General features: G+C 41.7%; 1 protein-coding gene across 5 annotated transcripts in view; it reads right to left on the reverse strand.

The window, feature by feature from the left end:
• Nucleotides 1-322: 322 nt before the first annotated feature.
• FEZ2 (fasciculation and elongation protein zeta 2) overlaps nucleotides 323-21,750 on the reverse strand; it is a 59,465-nt gene continuing 38,037 nt past the window's right edge. For 2 of the 5 annotated variants that reach the window (XM_055539798.1, XM_055539799.1), the window contains exons 6-9: nucleotides 11,030-11,110; nucleotides 8,752-8,827; nucleotides 4,095-4,160; nucleotides 323-1,284 (exon numbers count right to left, since the gene is read on the reverse strand). In XM_055539798.1, coding sequence (XP_055395773.1) covers nucleotides 1,268-1,284; nucleotides 4,095-4,160; nucleotides 8,752-8,827; nucleotides 11,030-11,110 — 240 coding nt within the window. In that variant the 3' untranslated portion in view covers nucleotides 323-1,267. Of the gene's footprint in view, nucleotides 1,285-2,671; nucleotides 2,701-4,094; nucleotides 4,161-8,751; nucleotides 8,828-11,029; nucleotides 11,111-21,750 lie in introns of those variants that run through there. The other 3 variants (XM_055539794.1, XM_055539796.1, XM_055539797.1) reach the window with 3 other exon arrangements.

Here is a 21,750-nt window from a genome sequence, read left to right on the forward strand (position 1 = left end):
GTTTTACTGAGCAGAGTGAGGAACACAGTGGGCTCTGTACACTCAACAGATGTTTTAAGTGGGATCTGCAAAGTCCAATGGCTAATAAGACTCTACTTACATTCATGTTGGTGCTGGGAAGAGGCTGTCAGGAATGTTTCACAAACCCAGGAAAAGACGAGACTTCTGTCATTCCACAGTAGCTTATCACTATCTGAAAAATGCCCCTCTCCCCACCCCCCCACCCCAACTTAGCATGAGGCTAATCAAGACTTCACCAGCTCACGCTCTGTAATAAGACAGTGTGTGGAAGAGCAAGCAAAGAAAAGTTTAAAAAAAAAAAACAAAATTCTCAAACGTATGCTACTTTTTTTCCAACATTTATTCAATGGAATTGACTTGATTGGAACTGGCAAAGGTGTTTCATAACTAGGGATGGATCCATGAGTAGCTGTTCCTAGAATTAGTGCTTTAGGAAAACACAGGCGTGAATACAATACGATAGTAACAGGGCAGGCACCGCTGCAGCATACGGTTTAAGCACCTTAAAAGACACCAATTCCTTTTAAGGACACTTCTTCACAGACATGTAAAATGGAACATGGAAACCTCGAAAGTTAAACAATACAAGATTCTGAAAGTGAATGTCAGCTTAATGGTTAAAACTTGAACAATGGTGAGACACGCAGCAAGCCCTAAAATCGACCATCTCCAGGTGTTTTGATCTTGACAAAGTATTGAGCCAAGATAATGTATATTATGGTTTCCCTTTTTCCAAAAACCCCAGGTTTCAGTCTCTCTGGACAATACTGGTAGGTAATGTTTATACTGACAGTTCTCTAAAAAAAAAAAAATCAGTGTTGGTTCTTGCCATCACCGAAGAACAGCTATAGTATAAATGTCTCAATGCTTTAATCTAGTTCTTGAGTGAGTGCAGTTTAGATCTAGAAAGCCGTAAAAACTCAGACGTTCTGTCCGTTAATGAAAAATACAGCTGCGTGTGCACACTGAACACCACTCCCCTTACTCTGCAGAGCTGGGGAAGAGCTCAGAATTGTTAGTATTTAACAAAAAAACTAGAATCCAAAATAGTGCCATGGTTCTCTCAGTTCAAGATACAAAGAATTAGAGCAGGCATGATCTAGTAATACTGAATCACAAACCCAAGTTCAAGTGTCCTGAGTTTTCAATAGCAGGAAGGTAAAAGTAGCCAGCTTTCAGAATAATGCTATAGGAATTGTAGCTTGTTGCCCACGAAGGATAAAGCTGTTCCTGAAGTGATGCTGCCCTATGTAGGACACAGAACTAGAGGAGGAAGAAGAAAAAAAAACTTGAATAGAAATGCATATTTTGTACACATAAGATGTATATATATAGTTATATACATTTATATGTATATGCATTTTATATACATTCTATATGTATATAAAAAACACCATTAAACAAAATTAAACATTGATACGTATCTATACTAGCATTTTTTTTTAAAGGTATCAAAGGTTATACCCAACAACAAAAAGTTTTCTCAAGACACACAGATTAGATTTGTCCAGAAATGAGATGCCAAGAGGTCATGTCTCTCAGGGTGCCACTTAGAGATAACAAGCCTGTAACAGCCTTGTGGAGGCTTGTAACACAGCAGACAGCTCACTGGCGAAGCCAGAGAAGGAAGCAAGTTTCTGCACAGCGCGCCTCCTATCCTGGGTCAGCACAGTGGCAGCCAGAGCTACACTAGCCTTTGCTACAGCTGTTGAGGGCTGGGATAGAGCAGGCTGCAGTGGCGTGATTAAGCAGTGGTGAGAAAGAGAAGCTTAATAGTCCATACAGCACCCACCCCATCTTAGGTCAAATGAGGCCACTTTTCTACCTTCTTTCACTTGTCACCTTCGCATTGAAATTAAGGTGGTATATGTAGGCAGCCAGGCTTCCCAGGTGGCTATGGGTAAAGAACCCACCTGCCAATGCAGGGGATATAAGAGACGTGGGTTTGATCCCCGGGTCAGGAAGATCCCCTGGAGGAGGGCATGGCAACCCACTCCAGTATTCTTGCCTGGAGAATCCCCATGGACAGAGGCGCCTGGTGGGCTACAGTCCATGGGGTCACAAAGAGTCTGACACGACAAAGCGACTAACACACACATGCAACCCATAGTCACCAGCGTTAAAAACAAGGAGAAAGTCGCACCAAGAAAGGGGATGAAGAGTTTTCCCTTAAACATACATGGCCAAGCGACTCACACACAAACACATACACACGCAACCCATAGTCACCGGTGTTAAAAACAAGGAGAAAGTCCCACCCAGAAGAGGGATGAAGAGTTCTCCCCTGAACAATACCCCCTTCCCTGGTAAAGTGTTCTACTGATCCCCAAGGAAGAGAAATCACTAGCTGTGGATTTCCAGAATGGGTGGAAAAGAGCATTTTGAATCGCCTTCTATCCTCACCTTCCCAAGCACGTGAATATTTCTGAGTGTGTTACCCTCCTCTCTTCATTTTCTTGGGCTATCGAATCACTCCTTAGCCTGAACCCCAGCTTCTTCTCCACCCAGTCCTTACAATACAAAGCCAAGACCACAACACATGCACACAAGCAGCTTGTCAGCAGCTGGTACACTTTACCTAGAGGTGGGCTGGCAGGTGGGGGGGCACCTGGGTCACCGGGACAGGGGGCAGTGGGGCAGAGGGGAAGCTTGAGGGAGGGCAGGGTCACAGGTACAGTCCTGGGTTTTCAGGGAAAAAAGCAAAAATCACTTCCCCGCCCCCCCGCCCAAGAGCACTCTGCTCTCTGGGTCATACAATTCTCCCATGAAGTCTGATGATAAAATAGAGAGTGTTTGGGAAGCTGGTTCTATCCCTGGCTCTCATGGCAATACCCTAGCAACCCACTCCAGTTGAAACTTAAGACATGTTCTTTATGTGCATCTCATTCCTGAGTCACGTCTATAAAGAACAAGCCTCAGAACGATCCAGCTTTCATGCCAGTGCTAGCACAACACAAAAGCAGACGGAGCTCAGGCTTTGTTTTCAGAAAATTGAGGATGCAACAGGAAGAGAAAGCCCTCCATCAGAAAACACGGCTTACTTAATAACACGACCATGTCAATTTCGTCTTTCCTACCCCCGTTAACCCGTGATACCTATGTACTAGTCACTTTGTGCTAGCTCCTCCTATATCAAGCTGTGATTGAGGAACAGTCCCATCTGAGTTACTGAACATCTCACAGATCTCAAAACTTCTGTTCAGTTAGCATCTCCTGATGGAGAAGAGCGAGAACCCAGAGAAGAAAAGTGTGACCAGAGGAGAGGACTGCTCTCCAGCTTGGACCAAGTACTATAGGGTGCATCCTATGCTGCCCTGAAAACCTGTTACCTGAAAAACTGGTACTTTCAAAGAAATAATTTCATTCAAAAGTATTAGCTTTGCCTAGAATTAAGTAAGATCTTCAGTCCCTCTATTATCCAAATTTTGTTCTTTCCTCAGCAAAGTAGGTGATGTCATTGAAGTCTCACACAATCTTCTTTGCCTCATCACTGTTCCCATCCTATGTGGTCCTGATCTTTCCTAAGATCTACGGCTCATTCTTCCCTGCCCTCAGTTTGTGCACATTCATTCTTTTTCTCTTTCTCCCTGCTTCCCTTGTCCCTTATCCTATCCCGTCCAGTCCCTTTGAGATGGTTAACTGGCTTTCATCTGTCCTTCTCCTTCTATTGTCCCCAAGACAGCAGAGGCACCTTTCTCAAATCCTCCCAGTGTCAACACCCAAGACTCACATAATTATGGCAATATCTCCATAATATTTCCTCCACTGCCTTCCTCGATGTTTATAATTTAGCTGTGAAAATTATTTCCAGCCCAGGACCTCAAATAAAAACTAAATTTTATATAACCATGCTTTTTTATGTTGGGAGCATAAGTAAGTTACGTATCTATCCTCATGCTGTAAAAGACAATAAAGAAAAGTTGCACATTTAGAAGTTACTTTTCAATCTATTAGCAAGATGATACATTTATTGACTAATCAAAACTTCCCAACTACTGCACATATACTATTCTAAAACTCACCTTTTTACCCCAATATGAAAAAGCTTAAAAAAAAAAAAGAAAAAAACTCACCTTTCAGTATATAGTCTGTTAACAAGCTTGGAACTTTTTCACTATCCTCTTTCATGGCACGGAGAACTGTAAAATAAAAGGAGAAAGAAAACAATGATTTCAAATTCAGACAATCTCTATCATTCTAGCCTTAGTCTTAATTACACGGTATAACCAATTCATGCAAATTGATTATCTTCTGGGTGAAAAACTAAAACTGCAAAGGGACAAGAATTTATTATAGCTGAATAAGTCCTCATTCAGGTAAGAATATTACAGCTACCTGAGAGCTATTTCCTTGATTTAAAATTTCTAAACAGTGAGGCAGGAAAGGGGTTATTACACAGAGGCTCAGTTTTGTCTTCATAAATACTGGCAAGCAAGTTACCAAAATGTGCACTTCTATGAGCTCTGGGAAGGAGAACCTCGGTGCTGAGGTCTCATGAGCTGGAGAAACTCTTAGAAAAATGAAGAGTTAGAGGCACTCTCCAAGGAGCATTATCTGTCAGCCTTCTCAGAAACTTTTAAAGAAAAGAATAAAATGAAGAACAGACTTCCATCAAGCCAGCACCCTGCCAGGCTGCCTGCTCCTTAAAATGCCAGAGGGACCTGGGTGAGTCAGCCTTATTCTAAAGAGAATCCTTGACAATTTGATCTCTAAGCAAAGACATAATAGAAGACACAGATACTATTATAGTGGTTAAAAAGCATCTAGACCACCTGGGTTCGGATAAACCCAAGAAGAATACTGTCCTTTCACAGTGACTGCCAACTCAAACTCTCTCCAGAGCATCCTCCCTGTTCTCCCCCAGACGTATGACAAGGCAGCCCAGTGCAGCTGCCAGGTCAGCCTTCCTGGGTTTAAAGCCTGGCTCGGCCACTTCCTAGCAGTGGGACTGTGAGCTAGTGACTTAACCACCCAGCTCCTCATCTGTGAAGGGACAATAATAATTAGACTTGTCTGCCAGGGTTATTGTGAGTATGAAGTTACCAATTTAGACATGAAGGGCTTCAAGTAGTGTCTGGCACATAATACACACTATGTAAGCATGACCGTCATTACCATCATAACTAACAATGTTCTAATTCTTATTATAGCTATTATTTCACCTCCAATAGCTCTTATGAGGAAGGCTACATATCTAAACGTTGACTGTCTCCACAGGGCTTCCCCTGCAGTATATCTACAGGTAGGAATGGCAGAGGCTCAGATTCTCCCCAAAATTTTCAAAAGACAAACTCTTTTAAACGTTCATAGTAAAGGTCATCCTTCCATCTACTGTACTGATATAGTATACAGTATATTAACTTGGATACTCATTCACACACTGTACATACTCTCGCTCACCCCAAATGCCAAGTTGTGTCAGTCTACAAAGACATCGTCTAAGACTCCCTGCCTAGGGCATTTTGATGTGGGAATTATGTAGACTTTGGTTTGGCCAAGTATGTGCTTGTCCTTGATCTGAGAAGTTGAGATTCCTCAGCAGTTCCTGGCAGTATTTCTGTTCCCTTCTTAGAGAAATACTTATGTTCAGTATTTCTGTTTTCAATCATATTTTAGATTTGTTTTCAGTTCTACATAAAATCACACACCAAAAGCCAGCATTATTAAAAAGCACAATAGACTGGGAATTACAAGAGGTGGCTCTGTAATTAGCCACTCTCCTAGTGGAAGCACAGAGTCTTAACCACTGGACCACCAGGGAGTCCCTGCTACGTGGCCTTGGACACTTGTAACTTCTTCCTGAAACATAGAGGACTGGGCACCCACTTAATCCGTGAATTCTTTTAGACAGACTGGCATCACATAAGCTTGAAATGTTCTGAAGTTTTGTTCAAAGGAAAGAATATGCCAATCCTAAAATTCCAATAAAAAATTCATTAATTCTATAAAAAAAAAAAAAAAAAAGCTTCCAGTTGGCAGGCAGGCTGCTTGCAAATAACACACTTCTTTCCTCAAGGTCCCTCTACCTATGCCTCCATAGCCCCAAGTTCCAAATCCAGATCACCATTAATACCCACTCCTGTGCTGTTCTCTCGTATGGCTCCCTCTTTAATTTACAGTCACCACAAACATTTATGATTAGAAAAACCTAACAGGTGAGCAAATTCAATCCTTTCAAGAAAAACAAGGCCAAGTGATTGACTTGTACCAAACTATTCCTTCTCCAGGGGATCTTCCCGACCCAGGGATCAAACCCAGGTCTCCCGCATTGTAGACAGACACTTTACCGCCTAAGCCACCAGGGAAGTCCATTAATCTATTTACTATGAGGTAAATAGAGCAAATATGTTAATCCTAATTTTTCACCGTGACCAACCGAAATGCCTGTAAATAACAGGGACAGAACCAGAATTTAGGGCTCATTTATAGCTATTATAGATACACATTATATTGAATGTCTCTTAAGTCTAACAAATTATTTTTAAAAATGCAAGCCCATTGAAGGTGGAGTATTTTTGTCTGCTTTGTTCACTGTAGTATCTCAAGTGCCCAGAACAGCATGGCCCAGGGTAGGCCTTCAGTAAATGCTTGCTTAGTGAATAAGTACTTAAAATATTATTATCAATTTATTTTCTACCTGTAACTACCTACCTTTGTCTCTGCATTCCTAAGAAAGGAGTGTTTCAGGCTGCACTTCTAAGTCTTTCCTACTGAGATACTGTCAGTCATATTAATATAAGATCCATGAAGCACTTATTTTACTGAATATTCTTAAATATACCAGAGGTGATGGAAAATTAAGTTACATTTTTTTCCCCAAAAAGTTCAGCTTGTAAATGTTTCAAAATTCTTCACAGAGCTAGAACAAATAATTTCACAATTTGTATGGAAATACAAAAAACCTCGAATAGCCAAAGCAATCTTGAGAAAGAAAAATGGAACTGGAGGAATCAACCTGCCTGACTTCAGGCTCTACTACAAAGCCACAGTCATCAAGACAGTATGGTACTGGCACAAAGACAGAAATATAGAGACAGAATATATAAAGAAATATAAAGACAAAATAGAAAGCCCAGAGATAAATCCACGCACCTATGGACACCTTATCTTTGACAAAGGAGGCAAGAATATACAATGGATTAAAGACAATCTCTTTAACAAGTGGTGCTGGGAAATCTGGTCAACCACTTGTAAAAGAATGAAACTAGAACACTTTCTAACACCATACACAAAAATAAACTCAAAATGGATTAAAGATCTCAACGTAAGACCAGAAACTATAAAACTCCTAGAGGAGAACATAGGCAAAACACTCTCCGACATACATCACAGCAGGATCCTCTATGACCCACCTCCCAGAATACTGGAAATCAGAGCAAAAATAAACAAATGGGACCTAATTAACCTTAAAAGCTTCTGCACATCAAAGGAAACTATAAGCAAGGTGAAAAGACAGCCTTCAGAATGGGAGAAAATAATAGCAAATGAAGCAACTAACAAAGAGTTAATCTCAAAAATATATAAGCAACTCCTACAGCTCAATTCCAGAAAAATAAATGACCCAATCAAAAAATGGGCCAAAGAACTAAATAGACATTTCTCCAAAGAAGACATACAGATGGCTAACAAACACATGAAAAGATGCTCAACATCACTCATTATCAGAGAAATGCAAATCAAAACCACTATGAGGTACCATTTCACGCCAGTCAGAATGGCTGCGATCCAAATGTCTACAAGCAATAAATGCTGGAGAGGGTGTGGAGAAAAGGGAACCCTCTTACACTGTTGGTGGGAATGCAAACTAGTCCAGCCACTATGGAGAACAGTGTGGAGATTCCTTAAAAAACTGGAAATAGAACTGCCTTATGACCCAGCAATCCCACTGCTGGGCATACACACTGAGGAAACCAGGAGGGAAAGAGACACGTGTACCCCAATGTTCATCGCAGCACTGTTTATAATAGCCAGGACATGGAAGCAACCTAGATGTCCATCAGCAGATGAATGGATAAGAAAGCGGTGGTACATATACACAATGGAGTATTACTCAGCCATTAAAAAGAATACATTTGAATCAGTTCTAATGAGGTGGATGAAACTGGAGCCTATTATACAGAGTGAAGTAAGCCAGAAAGAAAAATACCAATACAGTATACTAACGCATATATATGGAATTTAGAAAGATGGTAACAATAACCCTGTATATGAGACAGCAAAAGAGACACTGATATATAGAACAGTCTTTTGGACTCTGTGGGAGAGGGAGAGGGTGGGATGATTTGGGAGAATGGCATTGAAACATGTATAATGTCATATATGAAACAAGTCGCCAGTCCAAGTTCGATGCACGATACTGGATGTTTGGGGCTGGCGCACTGGGACGACCCAGAGGGATGGTATGGGGAGGGAGGAGGGAGGAGGGCTCAGGATGGGGAACACATGTATACCTGTGGCGGATTCATTTTGATATATGGCAAAACCAATACAATATTATAAAGTTAAAAAATAATATAAAATAAGAAAAACAGGAAAAATACAAATCAGCTCTAGAGTGAGAGTTGGATTTGATGTCACAGCCATTTACGTTTTCCTTCTCGAAAGAATAAATGATGAGATCCATCATATGCTACCCTAAACTGACAAAATAAAACAGCAGCAACAATTAAAATAAGTGTTCAGAATCAGCAAAAGTAAATAAGGTAACAGTTTAATTTCATCTTTGCTTACTTTTTGTTAATATCTGAAGATCTTCAACAGATGGCGGTCCATTTTTTTTCTCATAAGGAATGACTGTTGTCAAGTACTGCCAAGTTAAAAAAAAAAAAGTCACTTGAATCTGCATTCCCTTCTCTGTAAAAATGTGATATAGTTACTAGAAGGTTTGTTTTATAACATGAAACATGAGCCACTTTAACAATGAACACAGGTATCTTACTATCTCAGCCAGAGCTCATTTTTTTTGCCCACCTCTTTCATACAAGCCCATTGTTTATATAAATATCTACTTTCTCTCCTTTCAGTTACTGAAAATTTCACAGAAGGAGGCGTGGGAGGGTGATCTGCCCAATTTGTTCATTGTTAAAGTGAAGTCTTATCTAACATTCTCCTTGCATATTTCAACACAGTTTTGAAATGGTAATTTAAACACAACTACATAACCATTCTGCATAACAAAATAGTTCCCAGCAGTTAAATGATTCTGTTTCAGACCATTTTTTCCTGGTTGAACAATACAGTCACATGGGTAACTTGACAATTTTAAAAACGTATACCAGCTTTCTCCAAAAGCTAAAAAAGAAAAAACTCAAGTAACTTTAGAGATGTATTACTGTTATTTTAAATTATTGTGTAAGTAGTTATAAATGCATAAAGGTATTAAAGGAAAAGAGAAAAGTGAAAAAGGAGAAATGGGCCTAATGAATAATGAAAATTCATGTCTGATATCGAGACAAACTCTCTGCTTCTCTACTATAAGGCTCACAAGTATCACTAATGTTCTGTAGCTATGTCCCATGAAAGCATAATCTAAAAATTATTGTCCAGATTCTCTTCTGACCACTCCACCAAAAAAAAAATGTATAGCTCAATGTATTTTGCATGTGTTTATGTAGAGATCTACTAGTTTGTTTTTTTTAACTTGGAATCTCCAGGTGCACCCAATATTTAGCCCCAGTCCTGACTCTTGGCTATATTCCTAATCCGCTTTGAGCAATTTTATCCCATGCATAATCAAAAAACAAAATAGAACTGCTTAATAATAACGGCTTACAATGAATTAGTCAATATTTAAGAAACTTAATTTCCACCATCTTTTTGGTGTAGGCCTCTGCAAGGTGATGCCCAGTTGTATAACCGAAAACGTTTCTTTATAAAGAATACACAGGGAGCCAGAAACATGTCCTTCTGGGGCATCACTAATAGCATGCAAGTCCACTTGAAGGAGGACCAGGAAGCCATATGTGGCATGCCTGCTGTCTGACCACACTTTCAGGCCTTCCTGCCCCACTCCCACATGCTGGGTCAGTTTGGAAGGTATTCTGCTATTTTGTGAGTTTGAGAGGTGAGAGGCATTAGAATTAAAAAAAAAAAAAAAAAAATCAACCATCCCTTAATGGAGCCCACTTCTGAATTGCAATTGCCAGTGTGAAGAATTATTTAAAGTTGGTTATTTCTCTTCTTGCGCAAAACAACTATCTGCGGTAAAAGCCTAGGCTCAAATGCCTTACTCTGATAAACGGCCTACGAGCTATATATACTCTGCAGACTTTCCCAATCTTCACTTATGAAGTAAAGAAGAGTTTTCTTTTTAATGTGAAGGTTTCAATTGTGAAAGGTAATACTAAGCACACTCAATATAGATGTGTTTCCTATGCTCGTGACATTCCTTAAGTCATTATATTAAAAAAAAAAGCTAATATAATTAACACTATAAATAACATTACACATTTTACTATGTATTTATATCCATGTGTGATTTTATACTAATAATCTCTCATGCCTCATTCAGGGGACAATGGAGTTGACTGGCCACATGATACATCTTAAAAACAAATGAATTTCATTTAAAAGTAGGTAAATTCTAGACAGTTTGACCTAGAACTATAGTCTAAATGATACCAACATCTGGCTTTCCTTCCCCCGATGAGATCTTGTTTCTTAAACGTTCAGAATTACAGTAGCATATTCTAGTCTAGTTATTTTCACAACTATATATTCTACGCATGCAATTCATTAAATCAATACATTCATATCTACTTGTTTAAAAGTAAGAGTGAAAAATAGAGCTCTAAAACATGTATTAAGAATGCATTTATTGTCCAATTTGAAAACGCTTTTTCCTAAAGGGAAATACTATGCTTTATCAAGGCTGTAAATATAATGAACTTTCATTTCTCTCTTTTAAGCAATAGTCTTAGTAAATTAGTAAGGCTGCCAGCTTTCAGGACCTTAACTTACACAGCGAATGAAAAAGCAGAGAATGAGGAAAATAAGGATAACTGAGCACCTGTTTCTCTCCACCTGAATTTCCAAAGGTGTGGCGGAGGCCATTCTGAATGACATTTGAGATCCCTTCCATGCTGAAGCGCTAAAGGCAGCGATAAACGGCCCGGAAGAAAAGGACAGGGAAAGAAGTTCAGAGACTATTAGTAAGAACGTACCACGATGACTTAAGTGCCCGAGAGGCAAGCAGTTAGAAAATGCCACCAACTCATTCAGATAAAGCAGACAAAACCATGCTGTTTTAAAATGCTTTTGCTTTCATTTCTTTGCAAGTCAAATGCAAAAGCAACTATGTTTATGCTACTATATGTGTGAAGATATGTCCTGAAGTAGCTGATCAATAAATTTGCTCCAATACAAACTCTGTAAGTTGTACAGGTATTTGTTTTATGCAAAATTTGCCACATGACTTTAAAGATACCTTTTGATATTGTTTACCTATATTTTTTCAAAAGTCTGAAAACTTAACACGAACAGTATGCATATTTTCAGTCTAAGTTTGCATATTTCTACTATAGGCCTGGAGAAGAGTAACATAACATTTGGCAAATGGAAACGCTGTTACTCAGAGCATTGGTTATGGCTTCCCACTCACTCTGCAAGCCACCTGCCACTGCCTTGGTGCAGAAAATGCGAACTGGAGGAACGCATATGCTCTCTCTTCCTGGAGAGCAGAGTGGATCCCACATGCCAGCACAGCCCCCTAAGATTTCCACCAACTTTTCCATTCTGTTTCTAGAAAACAATTCTCGCTTCTTTCTCCCAGCAACCTCCAAGACTTCCTAGAACTTGCTGTGCGGAAAAGGGAATACTGTTTCCCTACACTACTCATCTTGATGTGTAACCCAGTCTACAAACTCGTCAGATGGTGGAAAGAGTCCGGGGCACCTCTGTGGCTGCTGAGTTAAAGGACTGTGATGGATCCTCTTACAGCATGACTAATCAAGGGGAAAGGCATTCTGAAGCGGAAGCTCAGTCCTGATTCACCGGATGCTTCCTTCCCCTGGAATTTTATGGGGGTGAGTTGTGTCACTAAATACATCTGAGGTGTCAACATAAAGAATATTTTACTAGGCCCTAAGGAGCAGAAAAAAAGGGAACCAAGGCAATGGTCTCTACCCTCAAGAAACGCAAAGTGTAGCTCAGTGATTCCTAAGGCATTGTCCAGGGCCAAACCCACCTCTATCCCAGGAAGCCTGAAACCCTTTCAGGGGTCAAAGAGCTCAAAATTATTTTCTTAGAAATACTAAGATATAATTCTTACTCTCACTCTTTCATGATTTAAAGTACAATATTTAAAATGACAGACTGGATGCAGAAGCAGATTTGAGAATCTAGCTGTCTTCGATTAAGTCAGGTATTGAGACTGGAAAAAATGCATAGCAATGCCATTTTTCTTAATCTTTTTACATAGTTATTTCTCATAAAAAATAAGCTATTTACATAAGCATGAGTAATTTTCTTATTTATATTTTCCCCATTTTCCTGTTGGTTTTTTACATGGATTTTTAAAAGTCAGCTATGTATATACACATATCCCCTCCTAATGGACCTCCCTCCACTCCCCAATTCCCACCCCATCCCTGTAGGTCATCACAAAGCACCCAGTTGAGCTCCCCTTATTGGTATTTTTAAATGAGTTAATATGTTAAATTTTTCAGTTTTAACTCCTAATATAGTAAAAAAAAAAAAGCAATATAATCTTTATAAACAAAAGGTCTTTGTAGTCTTCAGTGAATTTTAAGTGTATAAAGAAGTCCACACAACAAAAAGCTGAGAGATACCAAAAGGTTTCATCTTTGAAGAAGCTCAATGCCTTTGTATCAATCACATACTCGATGGTGTTTCTGAAAATCCAAGTACCTCATGTGAGTTCATCCAACTACATCTCTCCTCTAACCCTGTCCTTCCAGGATCTCTACATTTCACTTTGTCTCAGTAAGAATCAAATGTCTGGTTAAGACACCCCCACTAAACATGCTGTTAACTTTGCTGGCAGCATTAACTCTTCCTTTTGATGAATTAGGTTAGTATTAAAGTGAAAGGCGCTCAGTCGTGTCTGACTCTTTGCAACTCCATGGATTATACAGTCCATGGAATTCTCCATGCCAGAATACTGGAGGGGGTAGCCGTTCCCTTCTTCAGGGCGTCTTCCCAACCCAGGGATCAAACCCAGGTCTCCCCCATTGCAGGCAGATTCTTTACCAGCTGTGCCACATAGGAAGCCCAAGAATACTGGAGTGGGTAGCCTATCCCTTATCCAGCGGATCTTCCTGACCCAGGAATTGAACAGGGGTCTCTCGCATTGCAGGCAGATTCTTTACCAACTAAGCTATCAGGGAAGGTTAGGATTAACACCTCCAGATAATCATGTCTGTAGATTTCTCACACTATCATATAATTTGTTCACATTTCTTTAAACAGATTATCAAAAGGATGGACTTCTTAGGACCCAGCATCTATGATAAAACTCTTTTCAAATAAATAATGTCTATCAAATGTAGACATATGTTCAAATGTTCCTTTCAAAAGCAACAAAGAGAAAAAATACTTAATTTTCTGTATTAGTTCGCTCTACTACCTATAGGCATGTTAAAGTCAGAGAGAAATTCAGAAAACCTCAAGCAAAACATTTTAGAATCAATGTATCAGAAAACTAAGGTATACTTCACATTTAAACAGAGCATTCTAAAAACACTATCTTGGGACTTCCCTGGTGGTCCAGTGGTTAAGAATACACCTGCCAAGGCAGGCAACATGAGTTCGATCTCTAGCCCTGGAACTAAGATTTCACAAACCACAGGACAACTAAGCCTGCACACCCAGAGCCCATGCTCCGCAAGAGAAGCCATCAGAGTGAGAAGACTGCTCTCCGCAACTAGAGAAAGCCTGCGTGCAGCAACAAAAACCCAACACAGCCCAAAATAAAGAAATGAAATTTTAAAATAAAAACACAGTCTTTACTTTTCCAATTGGAAACCTAATTTCCATCCCTTGGTAGGAAGGGAAGGGGGGAGTTAGTTTATGCAAATTTTTAAATTCTTAAACAAAGTTAAATCTATTAAATGTCCAGTTTTGGATATTACTGAGCCATTTCAACTGCCAACAGCCTGCGTTATCTATGAAAGATGGCTTTCCTGCAACCAGGTTGAGTGAAAGTGAATGAAAGTGCAACCACGTGAAGTCAGAGTAACTTAAAAAAATACAAAAATAACAGGTGATCCTGCCCAAAGAAGTTTATAGTAAAGGAACTCCCTGTAGAACCCTTGCCCTCGTGGCTGGTGGCAGCTGAGTCAGTAACTGTGGGCAGTGAGGCCCCAGCAGATCCTGACCAAGCAGGCAACACTGCAGCCAGTAAGGCTCCACTGGGAAAATGACAGAACAAGAAAAATCAGAACATTCGGGGAAGTAAAGAGAAACTGTCTGAAAGATACGCCTCCCCAGCTCCAGCTGCCATCAACCCTCACCTCCCCAGGAACCACTGAGTAACGATGCCTCCCTTGACTGCATGTTCAAACTCCACCTCTCTGCAAGCCCTTTCCCACTGCTGTGCGTGCCTGCTCAGCTGTGTCGGACCCTTTGCGACCCCGTGGACTGCAGCCCACCACGCTCCTCTGCCCATGGGACTCTCCAGGCAAGAACACTGGAGTGGGTTGCCATTCCCTTCTCCAGGGCATCTTCCTGACCCAGGGACTGAACTGGAATTTCCAGTGTCTCCTCCATGAGTAGGTGGATTCCCACCATTACCACCTTTAAATTCTCAAACCCTCAACCTCTCTTTCCCTGGGGTTTCCAGAAACAACTCTTCCCAGCATCATTTCTTTGATGCTGAAAGGCTGCGGACACCCTTTAGATCTCTCGGAGACATTCAGTAATTTCTCCTCCTTCTTCCCTGGGTTTCTAGATACCACACTCTCCCAGGGTCCCCCTGCCTCTGGGTTGCTTCTTCTGCGAGAAGCCTCTTTCTCTGCTCACCTCTTATATACTGGTGTCTCCCCAGAACTGTGTCCCTGTCTTTCTTCTCATGCACACTCTGCTTTTCCCACTTCAACTTCTGCCTCTGGAGATCCACCACTCCACTATATCAAGTGCTCAGAACACAGTCTGGCACAAAGGAAGGGCTTGAGAAACACTAGCTGCCTTTATTATAATCTCCTTCCTGGGTTTATGTTTAGTGGCCTATTGGATATCTGTACTTAAACATTCCAAAAAAACGCATCATACCCAAGACCAAATTCATCTTCCTCTCCCCCACCAAAAAATGTTTTTACTAAAAGCCTGTTTCTCCCTCAGCATTCTACACCTCTCTCCTTCATTTACTCATTCTTTCAAAAAATATACGGAGCCACATATTATGCCATGTATTAAGGATTCAACGTGAACACATCAGACAAGGTCCCTCGCACCCTTGTGACCTGACATTCCAGGCTAAGAGGAGCAGGAAAAGTTAACAGAAGGAAAGGAACCAGATGATGGCAGATAATGCACACCCTGCCAATAGCTACAACAATTAAAAACTGGATGCCTACTTTACACTGAGAGCGCAGAGAAAAGTTCTCCTAGGAGGTGACATGTGAGCTGAGACATGAATTATACACCCAGCTAGATGAGCTACAAAAGACAATGGACAGTAGAGCCTCTCAAAGGAAAACCAAAAAGGGTCCTGTTATCCTTTCCAGCAGGATGTGAAACTGTGGCTACTGAGTGTTTCCATTCTCCCTTCCTTCCATAAGAAGGTGTTACTACTGGCCCTGTCCTCTCTCCATCCATGCGTGCTGGAGATGCTGCAAAGGGAGGCTCACTCTTTGTACCCCAAGTGGCTGTACCATCCAGAGCCGACGGGAAGGACAGACATCCCCCAAGGGCTCTGCCTGTTGCAGTTCCTGTTGAAGAGACCTGCATGTCTGTATCTATGCCACCGCAAGGCAGAAATCAACGACCCGACTCTGTTTCCTCCCTTCCCCAGTGTCCCGACAGATTCGAGCCCCTTAAGATCTGTACAATTCAGCTATTCTCCCATCGCTGTCACTTCCTTGACTCATTTCTTACTCGATGATAGCAAGAGCCCCCAAATCAATTCCGTAGCTCTAGCTGTCTCCTTCCAATCAATGCTCACTGAAACACCAAATTTACCCTTCCAAGAGACAAATCTAAACATGTAACCAGCAACTTAAAACCTCTCCTGGGTTTCTTACAACCTTTAACTAAGGGCCAAATGCTGTAGTGCAGCATTCAAAGCCCTCCATTCTCTGGCTTCCACTTTGCTATTCCTCACCCTCTTTTTCTTGATTTACCTCCCTCAACTTCTAGCCACAATGAACAACAACCTTCAGTTCCCCAGGGGCTCCTGTCACCTCCTCCAGGGGGCTGTCCATACCACCCCCTCTGCTCAGTGTGCCTGTCCCCTCCTTCCCTCACCTGTCCTCAGGACTCAATTCAGACCTCTAAACTAAACTATGAGTGACAATAAAGCACAACGCCTCCACCACCGGGCAGTACCAGGCACAGAAGACACTCAAGACACGGAAGCTGTCCTGAACACAGCAATCAGCACCCTATCCCTGGCTTCTCAACCTTGACACTGCTGACGCCAGGGTCAGATGTGTGACTCTCTGCCGAGACAGCAGTCCTGTGGGCTGCAGGATGCTGAGCAGCATCTCTGGCCTCTACTCAGCAGCATGCCCAGGACACCACCCCCCATCCCCCCAAGTTGTGACTTTGCCAAACGTTTTCAGACTTGCCTGATGTGTCCTGGGGGGGCCTGGTTGAGAACCACTGCATGTGCCTCGGATGGTTTGTCATCAGATCCCCAGCACACAGGCAGCATGCCCCTAGAGGAAAGGGTGCACTCCGCATCCTTAATACCCATGCCTGGCACATGATTAAGAGATCAATATATGTTTGTCTAATAGCCGTAAATGAAAAGATAAAAATTTATTTGCCACTCAGATGAACCTTGAAGGAATTATGCTAAGTGAAGTCAGTCTTTCTCTAAGACAAATACTATATGATCTCACCTATAGAGTAATCTTAAAATAAAAACCTGAACTCATAGAAAAAAGAGATCAGACCTGTGATTACCAGAGATGGAGGGTGAGGGGAGAGGAGACTGGAGGAAAGTGGTCAACAGGTATAACCTTCCAGCTGTGAGACGAAAGCACTAGCGAGGGAACGCACAACACGGTTCTACCTAACGCTGTCACAGGATACATGAGAGTGAATCCTGGCAAAAATGGAAACCTCTTGTCTCTTTTCTTTCCTTTTACTGTATCTATATGAGAAGACAGATGCTAGCTAATCTTATTATGGTAATCATTTCACCACATACATACATCAAACCTTCACGCTGTATACCTTAGCCTTACACACCAATGTATGGCCTTTATTTCTAAATAAAAGAAAAAAAATTATTTTTTTAAAAAGTGGGGATGAGGCACAAGATCTAAAGAAAAAAGAGTGCAGAAAGAAAAAAGAAAGTTTGGGTCAAGTTTTCATAAATCACTCCATCTCACAGTCTTTAAGGAGAGAAACAATATCAGAGACACCTTCATGCCCACAAAGCACAAAGCCATCCTCATGCACGCAGGGGGCACCTGATGGACCGTCACTGGCTTCAACTGCAAAATTTTCAGCGATTACCAGTGAAATACTTCCAGATTTTATTTTTTTATGAAACCAGGAATCACACCTTAGTCAAAAGTATTTGGAATCAGAAAATTTTTCAACAGTGTTCTTGGATAGAAAAATGTTGGACTAGAAATCAGAGATCGGGCTCTTGCCCAGCTTTGCCACTAATTGTGTGACATGACAGCAGTCCCTGAGCCTACAAAGGCCTGTCTCCTCATCTGTGAAGCGGAGGATTAAAGATGTCATTTTTAAAGGTCTTATTTGTAACTTCTAAGAAGATACATGATTTTTTAAGAAGGCAAGTCAAAGCCATGCATATGCACATACGCATGGACACCGAACAGTATGAGACTAAAAGACACAAGGCCATGACGTAAGCACTCCGCAGTGACAGACTGCCCAGCCAGATGACACATTCAGAGCCATCAACTCCAGTGGCTTCCTTATTCTTCTGCAGACACGAGTACATTTTGGAGATAAAGACTAGGTCTTTAGGTTCTCTATTCCCATGATATGTCCCGCGCCTGTGTCATGGCAAGCATTTATGAACGTCTGCTAGGCCGAAGACGCAACACCTAAGACCAGTCTTAGAGCCTCGGATAACCATAGCAGGGGGCCTCTTGATTTCTAGCAGGAGAGAAACTTTTTTTTAAACAAGTTAAAAGGCAAAAGTAATCTAAAGGTGAATAGAAGAAATAAGATATGACAAGATATAAGGTTATTTGTCAAAGGAATGAACGGTGGAGTTCTGGCAAAGTCCACTGAAGAGCCTGAGAGGTCAACGTGAGATCAATGAGATGAAATCATCCTGTTGACATGGTTTGTAAAACAGTGGAGTAACTAAGAAATCTGAAATCCCTAGGATAATGAAAGAGTAGCAAGTAGAAGAAGATTAATGAACGAGACTGGAGAGACTACTGGTAAGACAAGAAGGAAAAGGGCAAGAGCCCCCACAGAAGGCACAACAGATTCTGCTTTACGTCTGCCCAATAAATTCCAAAAACAATACACCCTCTTGGAAGGCAAAATGAATTTTGAAAAAGATAAGACCTCAGAGGCAGATTAAATTTACTTTTGAGTAAAACATCACCTCATTTAGGAACACTGCATTTATATGCTTAAGAGCAGATGCAGTGTTATTAGGTACTTATGGTACTCAACTGGGCCGGTGAGAAGACTTTCTCTGTGCTTAAATTTTATAAGTAGGAAGACGGAGGAGGAGAGAGATGGAAGGAAGGAGGAAGAGAAATGAAAAGAGGGAAGAAGAGAGGCATTTCTCTGTTGAACATTTCTCAGATGAAAGTGCAAGAGCCATGCCAAAGTATGACAAAAGTAAGTCTCAAGGTTACAAATGTTTGGTGAAACAAAGGACATTCAATAAAGGGCTGTTACAATTTAATTAAAATAAACAGCAGCAGTGTTAAGTATGTCAAAAACGCCTCCATGTAATCCACCATTTCTAGATTCACATCAGATATTGGAAGGACCCAAACTTTCAAATTCAAAGTGAAGTGCTGGTGAAGGTTCTTTGAGCCTAAAATTATTTTGTAATCGATCCACCACATCTTAATGAAGGTGTTAATAGCTCTGTAAAATGCCCTTCTCAGAATGGAAATTTTGATGGGAGCCCATTTATAAGCAGGAAAATGATTAAGCATTACAGTATTCACTTTATTGTTCCCCTCACCGCTGACAAAGTGCCAAAGTAACAAGGCAAGGACAAGGGAAGGGGTTTACCGAGTTCAGGGCCTTGGTCACATGGTGTATACTGAGAACACTCACGACTGCCTCATGACTGCTTCCTTCCTTGGCATGAGTATGTACTAAAGTTTCAAAGTCAGTCATTCTCTGGAAATTTTTCTCAGATGAAAACAGGAGCAACAAAGTGTAAACAAGATATAGAAGATTAAAAAAAAAAATCTGTAAAAATCTAAAAGACAAAGAAATGAGCCAAGCCCTCCAGGCCCATCCATATCACCCTGCACAGCTCAGAACTGGAGAGCCCAGAGCCACAGGTCCCCCACCTCTGCACAGTCTGTTCATCTGCACTCCAACGCACACTGGTCTGTGAGCCAAGTCCTCTGGTGAGCTTTCGTTTACCCATTTAAGAAATGGCAGCAATATGGCTCAAGCAGTGAAGAATCCATCTGCAATGCTAGAGACATCAGTTTGATCCCTGGGTCTGGGAAGATCCCCTGAAAGAGGAAACAGTAACCCACTCCAGTATTCTTGCCTGGAGAATCCCGTGGACAGAGGAGCCTAGCGGGCTACAGTCCACAGAGTCACAAGAGTCCGACACGACTAAGCACAACACAGCACAGCAATAATATCTGCTTTACAGGGTTGTTGTGAGGAAAAATACAATAGTTCATGGGAAGCACTTAGCATGTTCAGCAAATATAAATGTTCAAAAAATGTTTGGGCTGTATTCCCCTTTAAAGGCTAGAACAATTTAGAAAAAAAAAGGGGGGGGGGGGGGCTAGAACAACATATGGGAAAAAACTCCCAAAGAGAAATAACCATACATTTCTACTTTCTTTCTACTTTTCTCCCAAACAGTAAACAAGAGTATTTCAAGTTATCCTCATATAAATAAAATAGCAACAGAAATAACCACCATGATTGTAGTCCCCAGCTTAAAAAGGACTGAAGACAACACAAAGAAAGATACTACTGTCTGGGACTGAGTCAGCCAGAAAACTTGAACAGAAAACAAGTAACACTCTTAGGTAATTCAAGGTCTTTCTGAACAATAAAAACAGCTAGACAACACCACATAAACTGAAAAGCAACACGGAATCAGATACAGCATTGTGGTCTGTTAATTCTTTTCCAGAGTCTTAAACCAGCTCATTCTCTGCACAGTATATGACCAGCTTAACTCATTTCACAGAAAGCAGGATCCAAGACAGAGAAAAACCAAACTAACCCAGAGGTCAGGAAAGTCAGACTATTCCCGCTACCAAATTTTCCTAGCTTTTCTCTTAAGCTGACACCTCACGTGACACCCTGTGGCACAGACCTCTATCAGGAAAGCCTTAAAAATCTAAATATCAGGAGGAGGAGCCAAGATGGCGGAGGAGTAGGACGGGGAGAACACTTTCTCCCCCACAAATTCATCAAAAGAGCATTTAAACGTCGAGTAAATTCCACAAAACAACTTCTGAATGCCAGCAGAGGACATCAGGCACCTAGAAAAGCAACCCAACTCTTCGAAAGGAGGTAGGAAAAAATATAAAAGACAAAAAAAGAGACAAAAGAGGGAGGGACGGAGTTCCGTCCCGGGAAGGGAGTCTTAAAAAGAGAGAAGTTTCCAAACACCAGGAAACCTTCTCACTGCCAAATCTGTGCCGGGCTTTGGAAGCACAGAGGGCAACATAACAGGGAGGAAAAAAATAAATAAACAATTAAAAATCGCAGATTGCGAGCCCTAGGTAACTCCCCCAGCGGAGAAGCAGCGCAGACACCTGCACACGCCATTAGCAAGCGGGGGCTGGGCAGGGAAGCGCGGCGCGGGCTGCATCATTTAGAGTAAGAATCTGGCCCGAATGTCCTGAGCACTATCTGAGTGAAATAATTTGGGCTAGCAAACCAGACTGTGGGATATCTACCACGCGAAAAGCCAGCCCTAACCTAAGACACCGCCAGGCCCGCGCACAGAACAAAGGACTGAACAGAGATAGCCGGCTGCAGACCTTCCCCCTCCAGTGAGAGGCAGCCAGAGCCGGAAGGGGGCAATCGCAGCCCCAGAGAGACACTATCTATAAAACTGTAAGCAGGCTTCTTTGCTAACTAAAACTTCTTGGGGGTCTGGACGGTCAACATCTGCCTGAGAAGGTGCGTTGGTTTTACACCCAGATAACCGAGTGGCGGGGAGGCGATAAGTCGCAGCATTGGCGCCCGCCAAACACATCACCTGAGCTGCTCGGACCTGGGAAGAGCACAAAACGCAGGCCCAACCGAGTCTGCGCCTCTGAGGACTACCCGAGTGCCTGAACCTGAGCGGCTTGGACCTGGGAGCTCAGCCCAGGGCCGGCCTCTGACTGTTCCCGGCGGAACAACCTAGAGCCCGAGCAGTGTGGGCAGGGAGGCTACACG

The sequence above is a fragment of the Bubalus kerabau genome, chromosome 11 (assembly GCF_029407905.1).
Source record: "Bubalus kerabau isolate K-KA32 ecotype Philippines breed swamp buffalo chromosome 11, PCC_UOA_SB_1v2, whole genome shotgun sequence".
Taxonomy (NCBI): domain Eukaryota; kingdom Metazoa; phylum Chordata; class Mammalia; order Artiodactyla; family Bovidae; genus Bubalus; species Bubalus kerabau.